The sequence below is a fragment of the Melospiza melodia genome, chromosome 1 (genome assembly GCF_035770615.1).
Source record: "Melospiza melodia melodia isolate bMelMel2 chromosome 1, bMelMel2.pri, whole genome shotgun sequence".
In the NCBI taxonomy this organism is placed as follows: domain Eukaryota; kingdom Metazoa; phylum Chordata; class Aves; order Passeriformes; family Passerellidae; genus Melospiza; species Melospiza melodia.
Genome location: NC_086194.1, coordinates 26,571,449 through 26,587,036, shown reverse-complemented (window position 1 = coordinate 26,587,036; position 15,588 = coordinate 26,571,449). Strand labels below are relative to the sequence as shown.

At 37.9% G+C, this 15,588-nt stretch overlaps 1 protein-coding gene across 5 annotated transcripts in view; it reads left to right on the top strand.

Moving 5' to 3' along the window:
- ICA1 (islet cell autoantigen 1) overlaps positions 1–15,588 on the top strand; it is a 65,117-nt gene that overhangs the window by 29,494 nt on the left and 20,035 nt on the right. For all 5 annotated transcript variants that reach the window (XM_063152046.1, XM_063152054.1, XM_063152064.1 and 2 more), the window contains 2 exons: positions 11,726–11,851; positions 12,047–12,145. In XM_063152046.1, coding sequence (XP_063008116.1) covers positions 11,726–11,851; positions 12,047–12,145 — 225 coding nt within the window. The remainder of the gene's footprint in view (positions 1–11,725; positions 11,852–12,046; positions 12,146–15,588) is intronic.

Sequence of the window (15,588 nt, the reverse complement as noted above, 5' to 3'; positions counted from 1 at the left end):
AGATGAAGCTGACCTGGTGCAGAACTCTGTGTAATCATTCACTGTGTTTTGAACATAGCATCTATCTATTTAGCTTAAAAATGTATTTTCCCAAACTTAAACTCAAGTCAATCACTCCTAATTTAAAATAAGTCTTGTGTAAACACACTTAGCATCTGTTTAATTCAAAATTTTTGTTAAAACAGCTAATGTGCAGAAAAGTTGCATATCTCTATCTCTTGGGGTGTGAGCTCAAAAGCTCTGAATGTTTTAAAATGGGGTGACTCAGGAATGGTTTTTTGCTTTGCCTGAATTTTTATGTTGTGATGTGATCATAATTTGTATAATAACTCTGAGTGTGGTTCTGAAAAACTGAAGACTGTTGTTGCTTTCGTCTTAACTTTGACAGACTTTCCTTCGTTTTGCAGTAAATAGTGGTTGGAATTCCAGAAGCAGTCCACATCACGTATTTGAGTCAGCTGCATGCTGTGTTTGATAGAATTTTTTTTAAGCTGATGTATTTTCTGAGAATATTTCTTTGTATATTTTGTTGTAATTGTTTTATTTTAAGCAGTTGGATTCACAGTCTGGGTCTGCACTGTGTGTTCTGTTTGTGAAAGCTGTTGTGAATCTTTAAGCTAAAGGCTCTGGTTTTTGGCTGAATGAGCTTGCTGGACTGTGGGTGTAATTTTGATCAGGGCTGTGTCCAGCTGCTGGATAAGTGGAAGGATTCTGTAGAGGCGTTGCTCTCCCCAAATGACACACTGTGTCTGCATCTTGGCCATGCTAGAGGGGCAGAAGTCAGGGAGGAGGAGGAAAATACCACCTTAATTCCTGGTAATTCCTTAGGAAAAAAACTTCAGAGGTTTTCTGTTGCTGTTGAGCTGTACTGTTCAACTTGTGGTGTTTGGCTTTTGTTTTTTTTTTCCTATGAAGGGACTAAATTATTTTTTAATAATGGAGGAGGAAGTATATGTCTCTTGCTTTAGGGCAGCTGTTCAGAATGTTATTATTTAGTACAGAGCACTGTATTGCTTCCCACAAATTATTTTCATGTCTCAGAGAAATTTAATTTGGATATAACAAAACTTTGCTGCTTCTAAGAGGTGTTTGGATCCATGTTTTTGCCCTGCTATAATAGTGAGAGTAGGGAATAGCAGAGCAACTTTTTTCATATAAATTTAGAAAACATGTAGTTGATGGACCTGATCTGTTGAAATGCCTAATCCAAAAGCAGGGCTGTTTCAACAATATTTATTTTTAGCAAACTACCCTCTAAAAAATAGAGCAAAAAATTAGTTAGGTATTCATTTCCCACAGGTTTCATGTAGACAATAACACTGTTTAGTATTCCAGCCCCCACCTAAATACCATGAGTAACCATTTCACTTGGCAGACAACCATCTGGAAAGAAGAGAGGAGATTTGTGGTGGATGTTGAAAGATAAGCTAGGCCTGTCCAGGTAGATCCTGTAGGTTTTGGCAATTAATTTCCAAAATTCAAACCTCAAGTCTTAATGTATATGTAGATTTTTTTCAAGGGAGTACAAAATTGTTTGAAAGATCTGATCTTCTCTCCATACTGTGGTTGTAATTGCAGAAATGTTGGAGCACCTCGAAATTGTCCCACCCCTTCTCCTGGTGAATCTGTGTGAATGTAAAGCTTACATTCTGTCATACAGTTATAGTAACTGAAGCATTTCCATGGGATTTCTGTTACCTAAACATGCTGGACATAGGCAGTGCCTGAATATGCTCTGGCACCTCTAACAGTTGAAAATTCTGTAACTCATGATTTTGAATTTCTGTAGTAGAAAATCTGCAGTTACACAGGTGTTATGTTGCAAAAGCTAATTTGAAGTATCTGTGCTACCTTAAATCACAGAACAGAGAGTTCTTCAGCATAAAAGGATGCTGTGCTGGTCTGAATCCAGCAGAGCAAACTCTCAAACTCTCCGTAACCTGCGAATGTGCCTCAGGGTTACTTTATTCTTCAGACAAAAATCCACTGGCTGTGCATCATCTTTCTTAACTGGTGCCCAATGGTAGCAGCTTGGGAGCTGCATAGAGCAAATGCACAGTGGTGTTTTCTTTTAGTACTGTGGCTAGTGGAGACATGCCCTCTGGTTCCTGTGTTGGCTGAAGTCTCATCTTAACAAGTTTTGTATCTGTGGTATGATGGCCTTCCATCATACTCCTCCTTATTCTTTTTTTTCCTGGCCTGACAAACCGTCATCTGTTGTTCTTTTTACATAAACTAATTTACATATTTGGTCAAAAATTCATATTGCTTGCCTTTTTTTCCCCATTGCTAAGCCTGAACTGATCTGTGTTTACAGATCCAACTTGGCTTTCAGTTGAAGAAAAATGCAGAGTGAAAAGTCATGTCCCTGTGTAATATTTATGGAATCACATGCATAAAGTGTGAGGAGGTTCTCATTTTTCCCCATCCTTAAAGAGACACAAGAGACTTGAAAAAGGTACATTATAAAACAGCAGGAATAAACACAAGGCTGGGAAGGAAGTGAAGCAGTAGGAAAAAAAGAGAGGAATAAGATAAATGTCTATATGTTTGCATAAAGGAGAGAGGGAGAGCTATTCAGTTTCGGTGATAGCCATCATTGAATATATCAGAAGATGGTACAACCAACCTTTGTTTTTTGGAGGGGAAAAAAGGAAGAATATTCAAGCCAGCCATAACCTTATATCCTCACAGGGTTCAGAGAATTGCTCACATCTGCTTTCAGTGGTTGTGAAGTAAGCAGTTCTGGCCATGGTTTACTCATTACTGCCAGGCTGGAGTTGCATGGTGTGTGAGCCAACAGGCTGAAGGCAGTAAAATTTTTACAGGCCAAATACTGAAAAACTGAAGAGGGAAATGTGGCATAAATGTGACACAAAGACCAAATTTCATATACTCCAAAAAAAAAAAAAAAAACAATCCACAGAGATCCTGGTGTATATCCATGGTCTGGCACTTCAGTAGAAGTTTTTATATCTTTTAGAAAAAATTCTTTGTTGGAATTTAAAAGTAATGGTAGTTAATTCAGTGTACCTAAGAAGATATTTTCCTACCTTAGGTTTTTCTATTGCTGTTAAGGTAGAAACTGCATCAAAGATCATTAAGCAATTTGCTCCTTAACATGGCATTCTCCTTGACCCTGACTTATAGACATGAATTTCAAACAGGAAGAAAAACACATGCCTTGGACCCAAAATAATGAGGGGAAAATAACAGAGCTAAAAATTAGGGCAAAATTACATAGGCAGGAAAGAATAAAAGCATGAGGCTCTATGGTCAAAGAAGAGAACAGAGAATGGTAGTTGTACTTCATCTGTGGTGTATTTGTATCCTGAATACAACAGCCTCATCTTCAGTGACTGGAGATGCAAACAACTAAACAGTGTATGTTTGAAATGCTAGATTAAAGAGGTTTTTTGTGTATTTAATCACAATTTCATCTCTTTTGTATATTTAATTCTTTTCTCCCAGCAGCAAACTGCTAATTGCAGCTCTGCAACTACAGTTGAAAGCTTTTTGCAAGAGGTTTTTGTGAAGATCTTATGTAAAGATGGAGCTTAGATGGTGTCTCTTGGTGCAGTTTGAGCAAGCACAGATGGCAGTCCACATCTCTGGGTTGAGAACCTGGAGAGGAGAGTGTCAGAAGTATAAGATATGGTACAGAGACTAGGGGAAGCTACCTAAGATGAGGTGTTTCTAAGTCAGTCTGTCTCATTTAACAAAGAGAAGATGAAAATTGGTTAGACCATGATACATAAGCTGCTGAGGCTCCTCAGTGTTTTCTTCATGAGTTTTTCAAGAATCATGGCTTGGAAGCTTATACTGGACGAATTAACAGGGTAAATAAGGCACACAATCAAATACTTATGGTTATTATTAGCGACAAAGGAATTAATTTTCTGGATGTTATTTAGTTTAGGATTTATCAAACATAACTTCAGACACGTGCTCTGTAGGTGTCTACACCTAAATGGATCAGTGAGAGCTCCCTTTATGGTCCAGTAGAGAGAAACAGGGTAATATGAAGTGCATTCTAGTGTCAATTGTTTGTGTTTGCTGGATCTCCATCCTTAACACAGGCACAAGGTAGTGAGGTGGATGTCAAGGCCTGAGCTAGGCACACCTAGTATGCTTTTGTGGGTGGAAGGTGTGTCTGAGGGCAGGTGCAAGAGTAATATTTTGTGATGTTCATCTGCTGGTTTGTACTGCCTTTAACCTCTCTGATGAAATACATAGCAACTCTCCAGCAAGGCTTTTCTGGAAGACCTGTGGAGCTTCCCTAAGCTGGCTTAGGTATGAGTGACCGAGGGGATAGGTGTGTGCACAGGGACAAATTCTGGTAAAAACTGAGCCAAATAGTAATGACAATTTTGATGAGTCATAATGGCTCTCCTCAAGAACTGCCATAGACTGTGTTTTAATAGGACATTTGAAAATTCGCAGAATTGGAGAAAATATGACACTTTTTTGGCGCTTCTTGGCGTTTAAAATTTTGCTATTCACAGATATGAAATTTTTCTAATAAAATGTTTTTAACATACCAAAAATAGTAAATTAAGTAAATTGTAGCAGCTTTGAATGACAGAGTGTGAAGGCTGCTGGGTTTGAGGAAATAACATTTTGGTTATAATGTGACTTTTTTACTATTTGTTTTTCTCTAGGCTTCTCCATTGTAGCATAAAGAGAGCAGAATACATGTTTAAGTCATGGAGATTTGATGGTTCTGGCTAGAATCAAAAATGTCAGCATTAAAGAAAAAAAACTTTTTAATCAACTTATACTGACTTTATGGTCATTCTGTTTGTAGACAGTTGATGTTTCATATTGAGTTTTCTGGCAGAGAAACATGATCTGGTACCAGTAAATAGAGGGAAATTATGCTACTGTTGTACTAATCTATGTTAAGATGCATTTGTGTATATTCTGTTATACAGCAATATAGCATTGTTTCTGCCTTTTTTCTTTTTTTGTCTTCATTTTCTTTTGTCTACTTCAGCATTCTTCTTCTATTGCTTACATTGAGTTCCAGGACTGTCATGAACAATTAAATCTAAAAGCTCTGAGTAATTATGGCAGGCAATACTCTAGTAGGTATTTGCAGTTATTCCAGTTGGCATTGATTTCATTGGATTATGTTGGCTATCACTGTGTTTTAGTGCAATATTTTAATTGTTTCTCACAATGAATGTTTCAGCCATTAGAAAAACGGTCTTTGGTGGCTTAAAAGATTTTGCGTTGTATTTTATCTTGGGATAGACTTGCCTTGTTCAAGTCTGTATATAATGGGAGATTTCTACGCCTTCAGGACATCAGAAAGTTGTATCATCTTCCTTTCCAGAATTTTCTCTTGCAGTGCAACTGGCCTGATACATCTTCAATTCAGTTTCACTTACTGGCTGTCTCTCCACATGAATTTGCCAATATATTTAAGGTTCCTCAAAACACAAACATAAGTGCTTTCTCAAAGCTGACATGCCACTTGTTCTTTTGTGGCCAAAGGGCAGACAGTACTTGCTGTAGAATCATAGAGTGGTTTGGTTGAGAAGGACCTTAAAGGTCATCTAGAGGAGATCAACTCCTCTGTCATGGGCAGGGTCCCCTTCCATAGAAGGTGTTTTGTTGGTTTCCAGAGTGAGACGGGCACACATGCAGTGATAATTAGGTCTTGTATATGAATTGCAATATTACTGCAAATTTTCTTAATCAAGCCTGATAGAGTGAGATGCATAGGGCTTTTGCACAAGCACAGACAATCATCATTAAGTCCAAGATGGCAAATTTAAGAAATGTATTATCGGAACTTGGTTTGCACTAAAATTATCTTAATTCAAATGTCAAGAATAGTTTTGTTTGTTGAACAAATGTGATATACATCTGCTCAGCTTCAGACTTGAGGGATATCATTTGGATCTGTTTATACTGTCCAAGTAGTTTTCCCTTTTAGCTAGACGTGGCTCACTTTAAAAATTTCATCTCCTCAAATTAATTTCTACCAGTGTTTCTCATCAGACCATAAGTGAAGATTTTAACAACCAGGGTTGAAGGAGATGAACAGAAGTATGCCCAATGTTTTTTAACCAATGTTTTTATGTGTTATTCTAAAAAATGATGGAGCAGAGATTAATGAATGCAATGAATACTCTTCCAACCCAAGGGAACAGTTGAATCAAAGTGTAGTCTGCAAAATGTAGAATATACCAAAGCACATGGAAATCAGGCTTCATACTGTGCAAGGCATTGGAAGTCTGTACCTTGCCTGCGGAGGAGTTACAGGCATTATTTTGTATAAAACATTGCCTTTTCTGCTCTCTGACTGCACATCATCAATCTTGAATTAAAAAGAAGGGGAAAAATAAACCAGCAAGTAGTTAGTTATACTCATGTGAAAGTGTAATGGGTGCTCCTCATCAAAACACCACTCAAACTATGAAATTACTGCAGTTTGTGGGAACTGAGAATCTAGTTCCTTATGTTTTCTGTGCCATATGCAGAAATGCTGTAAGTTGTGCTCTATGGTAAATACTTGGTTCTCAAACTACAGTTTGATTTCATTTTCATGTAGTCTTTACAAGGATCAGGTATGCCAGAAGGTGCTATACTTATTTAATGCAAAGATTTGCACTGATTTTATCTGCTGACAGGGTTTACCCAGAGCCCCAAACAGGAAGTTTTGCTATATTTCAGACATTTTTCCCCCACAATTCACTTATCCCCTCCTTCCAGCCTAAACACACACTGTGCATGCTTTTCAGATCGAGTAAGTGAGAGGTTGGGTGACAAATTAGACTAAAAGCATCTGTTTCTCCTTCTATGCTGGAAATGCTGAGACAAAAATATACATAAAGTGAGTTAGTACATTTATCTAACATAATTTTGGAGATGGTGCTTCACTAGCTGAATTGTCCCTGAAATTAGGCTACTACTGAAAATACATTTTGCATTTTATAGGAGACTGGAAGAAAGTAGTAACACAGATGTACTGTAGACAACATAAAGACTCCTTGAAAGTGCATGGCCAATCTGTATTTTAGTAACTGAACATATTGAATAGAGTTTTTAACTGGGTCTGAGGATTTTTTTTTTTTTATGTTATCATGCTTGAAGATTAGAATTTTTCTGTTTGAATAAAGGTTTTCAGCATACTTGCTGAAAAGCAGCTCTGTGGAGAAGCACCTGGAGGTGCTGACTGTCCATGAGCCAGCAATACCCTTGTGACCAAGAAGACCAATGGTATCCTGATGTTCACTAGGAAGAGCATTGACAACAGCTTGAGAGAGACGATCCTGCCCCTTTACTCTGCCCTAGTGAGGCCACACCTGGAGTGCTGTGTCCAGTTCTGGGCTCCTCAGTGAAAAAGAGACATGAAGCTCCTGAATTGGGTCCAGTGGAGAGTGACAAAGATGATTTAGGCACTGGAGCATCTCTTATGAAGAAAGGCTGAGGGAGCTGGGCCTGTTCAGATGCTAGAAGAGGTGACTGAGAAAGGACCTAGTCAGTGTCTCTTAGGTGTCTGAAGGGAGGGTGCCCAAAGGATGGACCAGGTTCTTCTCAGTGGTGCCAAGCAACAGGACAAAAGGGACTGGGCAGAAGCTGATGCACAGGAAATTCCACCTGAACATGAGGAAGAAACTCTTCACTGTGCACATGGCCATACACTGGAGCAAGTTGCCCAGAGAGGCTGTGGAGTCTCTGTCACTGGAGATACTCAAGAACTGTCTGTATACTGTCCTGTGCTGTGTGCTCTGGGATGGCCTTGCTTGAGCAGAGAGGTTGAACCAGAGGATCTACTGTGGTCCCTTCCAACCTGATCCATTTTGGGATACTGTTTAGGAAACTGTATTAGCAAATAGCTGCCCTTACAGTCAAGCATTCTAGAATCTGACTTGGGGCCCCCAGGATTTAGGATTGTAGCATTTCAGTCCTTTGAAATTATTTGTCTGGCATCTTACAGTTTATCAAGCTATAGATACTGCTTTCCAAATTACTGTAAAGATACTGCTTTCCAAATTTATGTTTTCTTCTGTGCTCTTTATGAATATTGTACTTAAGTGTTTGCATTGGAAAATTAAAAGCAGGTTGTGCCAGGTTGCTGCTTAGAAAAAGAGTAATAATCTTTTTTATGCCAAGAGTACTGTAAGATTTTCTTGTATGATATAATCTCACATCTAGCACCTGTAGTTTCAGATGCTTACAATCTCATTCATCATAAAATGCTCAGGTTGTGTTTGGATCAAGGCGGTTCTCCTAGGGTCAGTAAAATCCTGACCGTTTTCAGACCAGGATTTTCAAGAAATATTGTATGCTCAGTATTAATAAATTTAAATATATGAATAAAAATTTGCAGTACTGAGACCATAATAAGGTTCTGTTTCTCATGTCTTAGAGAATACTTGCAGAGAAAGGAGAAGAAGATTAGTATGTATTATATCAGCTTTCCCCTGAGTAGAGAACCAAAGGTTCATTCTGATAACTTGTGTGGTATTAAGTAGATTATGCTTTGTAAGCACTAAGGTTTAAAACCTAATTCCTGAAGCCAACAAGTAATCTTAAAAGATGTCTAATAATAACAATTTCAATTGGAAATGCATTTTATGCACAGATAAAAAGCAAAAGGTCATGCTGATGTAGTGTGTGGTGTTCTTAGTTGCCCTGTACTGCTGCTGGAAAAAGGAGAATACTTCTGCTCAATAAACTTTCAATATATCAAAAAACCTAAAAGCATGCTTAGTTTAATAGTTTCATAATACCACATCTTCCTGGTTGGCAAGAGAAATGTGTAGCATTTGGTAAGGCAGCATTAAGTATCTTGAATCATCTGTATGAGTGTGATAAACAAAAGGGTTTGTATTCCACATTGTATTGTGGATCACCTCTTTCTCTTTATGAGTGCTTTAGTTTTTAAAGGAGACACTAATTCCATGTTCAGTTAAGATAAATGCCAAACTTGTTCTTTGCTAAATGCCCCTGAAGAATGGATGCAGGAAGACTGCAACTCAAACTATACAGGTGCTTTTGTTTTATGGATTTTTTTTCTCCTTTCTTAAGGAGTTGGAGTAGGAATTCATAATTCCATTTAGTAGTACTTCTTTTTTTTAAAATTGTGGCTCACCATCACTGGCAGAATTCACATTATTTGCTTACTTGAACCTTAAGTCTACAAAGCCACAGCTGTTCTTACTGTGCTTTTGCCAGTGCTGTGATATACCAAGTAGGAAAGGGATTCTGTTCTCAGCTGCACCACTGTAAAATATAGTTATATATGTGACACATTTCCATTTACATTAGTTGAATTTCTCTGGATTTTCATGGCTATAACTGAGATTAGTTTTGTCAAAGCCCAACAACATCTCTTACTTAAATCCCTACCCATTGCAGCAATTCTTTGTGGCAAAAGATGCACATAATCCCATATTTTCATTTCAGTTAGAAGTTCCTTTTTGCACAGGCACATGACTTTCTACACAACTCTCCTTTTCACACTGCAGTTGTAACTGTGCTCTCAGGCACTTGCAGCTGAAGCAAATAAAGGATTTGAGGACCTAAGACAGGACAAATGTCTTTATCCAGCACTGGATAAAGCTTCTACACTTCTGCCACTGCTCCACTGTCTTCCTCCATTGCTGCTCAGTTTTGGAGGTCCGAGTGCCGTTTGGACTAGACAGATGTGCTGGGATGGCACTCCTGGCATGCCTAGCATGGTGCCTTGCTTGGGCTTGCATCAGGCACAAGCTAGAAGTGTAGCAATCCTTGGGGATCCCAAACTAAGAAGCAGCCTCAGCTCATGCCAGTGTAACTCTGACTGGGTGGGGCTTTTCATGACATTCCATACCTTGTAGTAGATATCCTGGCAGTGGCTGCTCCATAATTTTTATATCATATCTTAACATTTGTCATGCTTGCCTGAGAAGTGGAAGCCATTGGAGCCATTTCCTCTTTCCTGAGGAAAATCAAATTTGTCTCTACTTCACTAAAACATCTTCTAACTACCTAAGAAGTTTTCCATCTTCTGGAGACGCCTCTGTTTTTTTGCACTCTCCAACATGCAAAGATAGCCAGCAAGTTATCAGTAAGATGTTTTACTCATGCTTAGAGCACTGGATCCAGTCAGACGTTTCAGTTGTCTTTGTTACTACTAGAACTTGGGATTTGTTCACTGATGCTTTGGTGGAGTTGCTCTGGAAGACTTCCTGTTTTGGATGAACACAGTAACCACAGAGCTATTTTGTAAAGGTAGAGTAGCACTGCTCTTTAAAAAGTGTTTGCTTTTTTTCATTTGGCATCATCTTTTTCTAAATCTCACCTGTAAGATTCTGAATTTATGACAGATTTTGAATTGTGGTAGTTTCTTCCTTATGAACAGATGAGGCTGATGAGCAGTATTGCTTAAGCAGAACTGATCTGATAAGTGAAACAAAGTTGCCATGTACCCAGAAATCTAGGAATCCCACAGTTTGTATGAGTCGGTCGCCTGATGAATTTGTGATACAGGTCTTTGGCTGGTTTTCTACCTGGTTAAAGGTCTTGTATACTCTGAGTTTGGGAAAATAAGAGCAGAAGTTCAGTAAACATAACATTTCAGATGGCATTATGAGATGTCTGTATTTGTTCTTGCTGCAAAGTTTCAGGTTCACTTCTGAAGATCAGGAGCATACAAGTTGGACAAATCTTGGACTGAGTTTGGGTATTCTGGACAAAATGGGTTTACTCTCCAAGTTAGGCCAGAAAAGGAAAGAAATGTATGATTTACTTCAGTATTTTGTTTTCATTATGAAACATTTTATCTTTTGGGTAAATACTTTATTTTAACTATGAAAGAGTTATAGGAGATTCATAATACTTTGCGGTTTGATTGTTTCCCATTCCGTTGGAAGAAAATGATAACAAGACTTGTTTACAGAATTTAAACAAATACCTTTCATTAATGTAATATTTTGGTAGTGTACAAAGCTGTGACAAAAATGGAAAATCCTGGATACTAAATGTGTACATCTACCTTCTACCCTGATACCAAATCATGTCAGTGTTGCTGTGAAGCACAGGCAGTTTGTGGAACAGGATGTTGTATATGTACTTTACCTACAGGTATATGTACTTAATAGGTGATAGAAAAATAATTTGAAAAAATAAAACCCCTTGAACTGAAATTGTTAGTTCCTAGGAAAAGGGTGATTGATATTTTTCTGATAGCAGTTAACAGAAAAGGCATTCCCATTTTAGAAGGAGAACTTTATTGAGTGAAATTTTCATAGCGATCCAAAAATATTGATGTGCTGTATCATTGCAGACAGACTTTAAACTTTGTCATTTGTCTCTTGCTCTAGGCACATGGAAACGTCTCTGACTGTGCACCTGTATATTATGTTGAAAACTTTAAGCTCCAGATTTGTTGGTTGGGCTGTGAATTTGTCCTTCTTGAAAGAGATACCAACATGAGTATCTTTTCCAGTTGTTATCAGTGTATGTTTTATACTAATATCCATCATACAAAACTGGGGTTAGAAAACAAAAATTCTTCCCTGGATATATTACAAAAAGCAATGACAGAGAAGATAGTAAGAGTACCATTTATCAGCCAGTTTAGCTTAATTTCAGTGGGATTGATGAAAATAAAACTGTAATTGAGCCTGTTCAGTTTTCTGATTTCCCTAGAGGTGGTATTAGTTTGCTCTTTCCTTAAAAATAGAGAAAAAAATCACTTCATAAACAGTTGTTCTTTTGTGTGAAGGTTCAAGCACAAGTGCGACACGCAAAACTCAACTTTGACAAACTGAAGACTGATGTCTGTCAAAAAGTGGATCTTCTGGGAGCCAGCAGATGCAACCTCCTTTCTCATGTGTTAACAACATATCAGGTATCCAAGGAAAATGTTGACCTCTGAAAGAATGTTTTCCTGTTAATGTGGATTTTTAAGAGGTTACCATGGCAATATTCAACCATAAGAATATGTACCTAGTGTTGGAGGGAAGATGAGAAATGTGCACTGAAACAGATCATTGAAAACAGATTTGTGTTAACATTGGCACTGAGATTTTACCCTGTCTTACAGACAACACTGCTTCATTTTTGGGAAAAAACTTCACACACAATGGCAGCCATCCATGAAAGTTTCAAAGGTTATCAGCCATATGAATTCACTATGTTAAAGGTAAGGAATATATAGATATATATGTTTGCCCGGTGATAACCAGTAAGAGATCATACAAGGGTGCAGGAAGCATATGTTGATATTTTTTTCCATATATTTTCTGACACTTTTATCCCTGTTTTGTCTTTTCATTTAAATACAGGTTTTTTGTTTAATGTCCTTCTGACCAGCTGTGCTGGTGGGTTCTTCTCTTACCTTCCTGTTTGCTTTGATGCAAAACTATTTCAGTCTAATTTGTGTAGGTAGCCTGTGTTGTTGCTGGGTATTTATTTTCCATGCTCTTTTGTATCTAAAAGGTTGATTATTTGAACAACACATAGGATGTTTCAAGATGTATAATAACATTTAGACACCTTGGAGAGGAACTTGGAAAGAAAATGCACCCTTGTGATGGAAGAGGAGGGACATTTGGGGATGCTTTGTACCTTTTGAACTTCCTCCTGTGAAAAATTTCACCATGATTTAAATTTGAAATTAGATTGGGAATCTATGATAAAGAAATACCATCTATATTGAGCCCACACATGTGGCAAGCAACCCCTTGAAGCAAAACCTAATTGTAAAAATGGCTGGGAATATTGTAGTGTGTTTAGGATGCAGCCTTTGTTATGAAAATCTTAACCAATTATATTGCTCACCTCCTGAACTGAAAGATGTTATTTCCTGGTTTTGCACTGATATGTATGGTGATAAATGAAGCAAATCAGGGGATAGTTTAAAACTCTAGGATTTTATATAATTCTGTGCTTTCAGAAAACAGCTGCTTGTGAGTGAGACTGTGTTACTGGCTTTTAGTATCAGGGTTTTTTTCTTTCGGTCTCTGGAGTGTGGGGTTATTTTCTATACCAAAGTCTTCTCCATGATCTCTTGTCCCCAGCAATTAGTTTCTGATAGTTTGCGTTACATAATTGCTAAGGTGATTAGATCAAAACCTGGTGATTGCATCAGGTGAGATTGTGTTGCCTGAGAGAATAGATGTCTGCTGCTACTTCAGTTGCATTCCAGGGTAAGTGACCTCTGCTTGTCACTTCTGGAGGGCGTGGTGAGTCCCATCTCACCTCTGCTACACCTGGGTGTGGAATGACATTAGGTGATTATGGTTAGGGAACTGATCCCTACCTGTCATATCATATGTTCATGCCAGAGGAACTGTATATTAAAAAGGAGCTGCAAACTAATTTTACATTGAGATTATGAGGTATTATTTTTTAATTAAGTATGGTAGATAGCTATGGCTGATCTAAGGTAGTGTAGTTTCTGATGGAGAAATTTTTGGTCTAAAAATGTACCCAATGGAGATGCCATGTCTGTTGCTGACTTTATGCATTAAAATATAAAATCAGAATATATAGTGGATTAAAATACACATCAAATATTTGTGCCCATCTCTACATTTAATTGGAAGTTACTTCTTTTATACTATATCCCCCAGCCTGATACCAGGCAGGGGCAAATAGTCTAAAAGAAGTAACTTCCAACCCCTTCTCAAAGGGATCTTCCTTAAATGGAAATTTTGAATTTTATGCTTGCAAATCATTTTTGTCTTTTATGATATAAAAGACAAAATCTTGCTCATACAAATTAAACTGAATGAAACTAAGGATATGTGAATGTAGGATTAGTGTTCTACTTTAAAACAAGAAATTAATGCAAGTTAATATTTAATTTAGACATAGATTGTTTTACTGAAAAATTAAGAGGTGCTATGTACTAGAAAACTGCTCTTTGTATTTTGTAGTATAAATACATATTTGTGTACCAGGTTTACCTCAGGAAAGAGACTCTGAAATGCCTCTCGGGATTGTTTCTGGAAAGAAAACATTGTCTTTAGAGATGTTTGCCAAACTCCCTTAATGAAAAGCAGCCATTTGTTTTCTTTGCTTCAGGGTATGTGCAGAGAGCAGTATAATTGTGCTATTGCAGCTGTATTTTGTAACTCTTGAGTTTTGTGCTTGATGAAAGATGATTATTAATGTGCTAACAGCTCTATGTATAGTGATGTAAAAGTATCTGGTACTGTATCCATCACTTTACTATTACAGATGATGGGCTGCTGTTTTGGTAAAGCCCTTAAGGTTTGATTGTCTTGAAATTAACATATATCAAATGAATTAAAGTTTATTTCAGGGGCTGCTTTTCATGAATAATACCTTTTTTAAATTTCTGTTACCATTTATTTGCCTTAGTTACTTAAATGATATTTAGTTGCATTCTTTAAATTTAAATGCTAGAATACCAAACTTTCAGAAGAGTTTGTATTAGAAATAATAGCTGCACTGGTAAGAGAGTCAGAAGGCAGAAATCTCAGTGCATCTATTTATTTCTGTGTGAAGTGGAATACTGCTGCCTGAGCTCCTTACGTGGACTATTTCCTTGGAGTGCTCTGTCCAAACAGGTACTACCACACTGTTGCCTTCTGCTGACCTCTGCTGCAGTCTGGTATCCTCTCTTGTTTCTTTACTCATAGACAAGATTGCCTATGATTTTGCATCTCTTAAGGGTTTTGGGGGAGATGTGATATTTCTTTTCTCGATAGGAAGAAATTCTGAGACAACCTGCTTTTCCTCTTCCTCTTCAGTTCTCCCCCCGAATGAAATATGTTCAATATTTTGTCTCCTCAGTGCTGTTGCACTTTTTCATAAATGTTGTTACATTTCGGAATGTATGCCTGGCTCCTGAAACTCCCCTTAGCTGTGTTGCTTTGATTCTGTCTCTGTCAAGAAGTGCACTAGTTGTCCGAGGCACTTGGGAGGAGCTGTGGGTGAGCTGAGTGCAATGTCAACACTGCTGAGTTAACTGCAGAGCGCAGATTTTAGGTGCAATCCAGATGATCTTGGCTTGACTTGAAAGCAGCCCAGATGCAGGTAAAGGAATTTAGTGAGTGAGTAGCAGTCAGAAATGGAGCCTGAGCTGGAACCAGAGTTAACTCTACAGTGGAGGAATCTCTTGTCAGTTGGATACTTAGTCTGAGTCCTGGAGCAGGTGGAATATCCCTGGGTGACTTTTGGTGTTAGAAACAAACACATCGGGCAGATTGAATGATTGTGGACTTGCTCTGCTAGTGTGTAAGGTCTTACTCTGACTTCTGTAGTAAAAGACAGATCTAAGAAGCTAGGAAGATAGGTTTCTAAATATGCAAGGATCCTACTTCAAGCCACAAGTGTGGTGTAGCTCACAACAAAATCCATTGTAGCCCACATGAGCAGCCAGAAGAGTGCTGTGAAGTTACACATCTGTGTGCTCTGAGCAGCCAAGTCAGGGCTATGTCCAGATCAAATGTGCTCTCTTTGATCTGAACTCAGTCTGTCTTGTCATAACTCTGTTTAATCACTGCACTTTCTAGATGGTGAGTCTTCTTCCCTTCTTTCTAATGTAACCTAAAACAATTAAGAGAATATAATGGTTTTATTTCTATGCCTGCTGACAGTAGTGATCACATTACT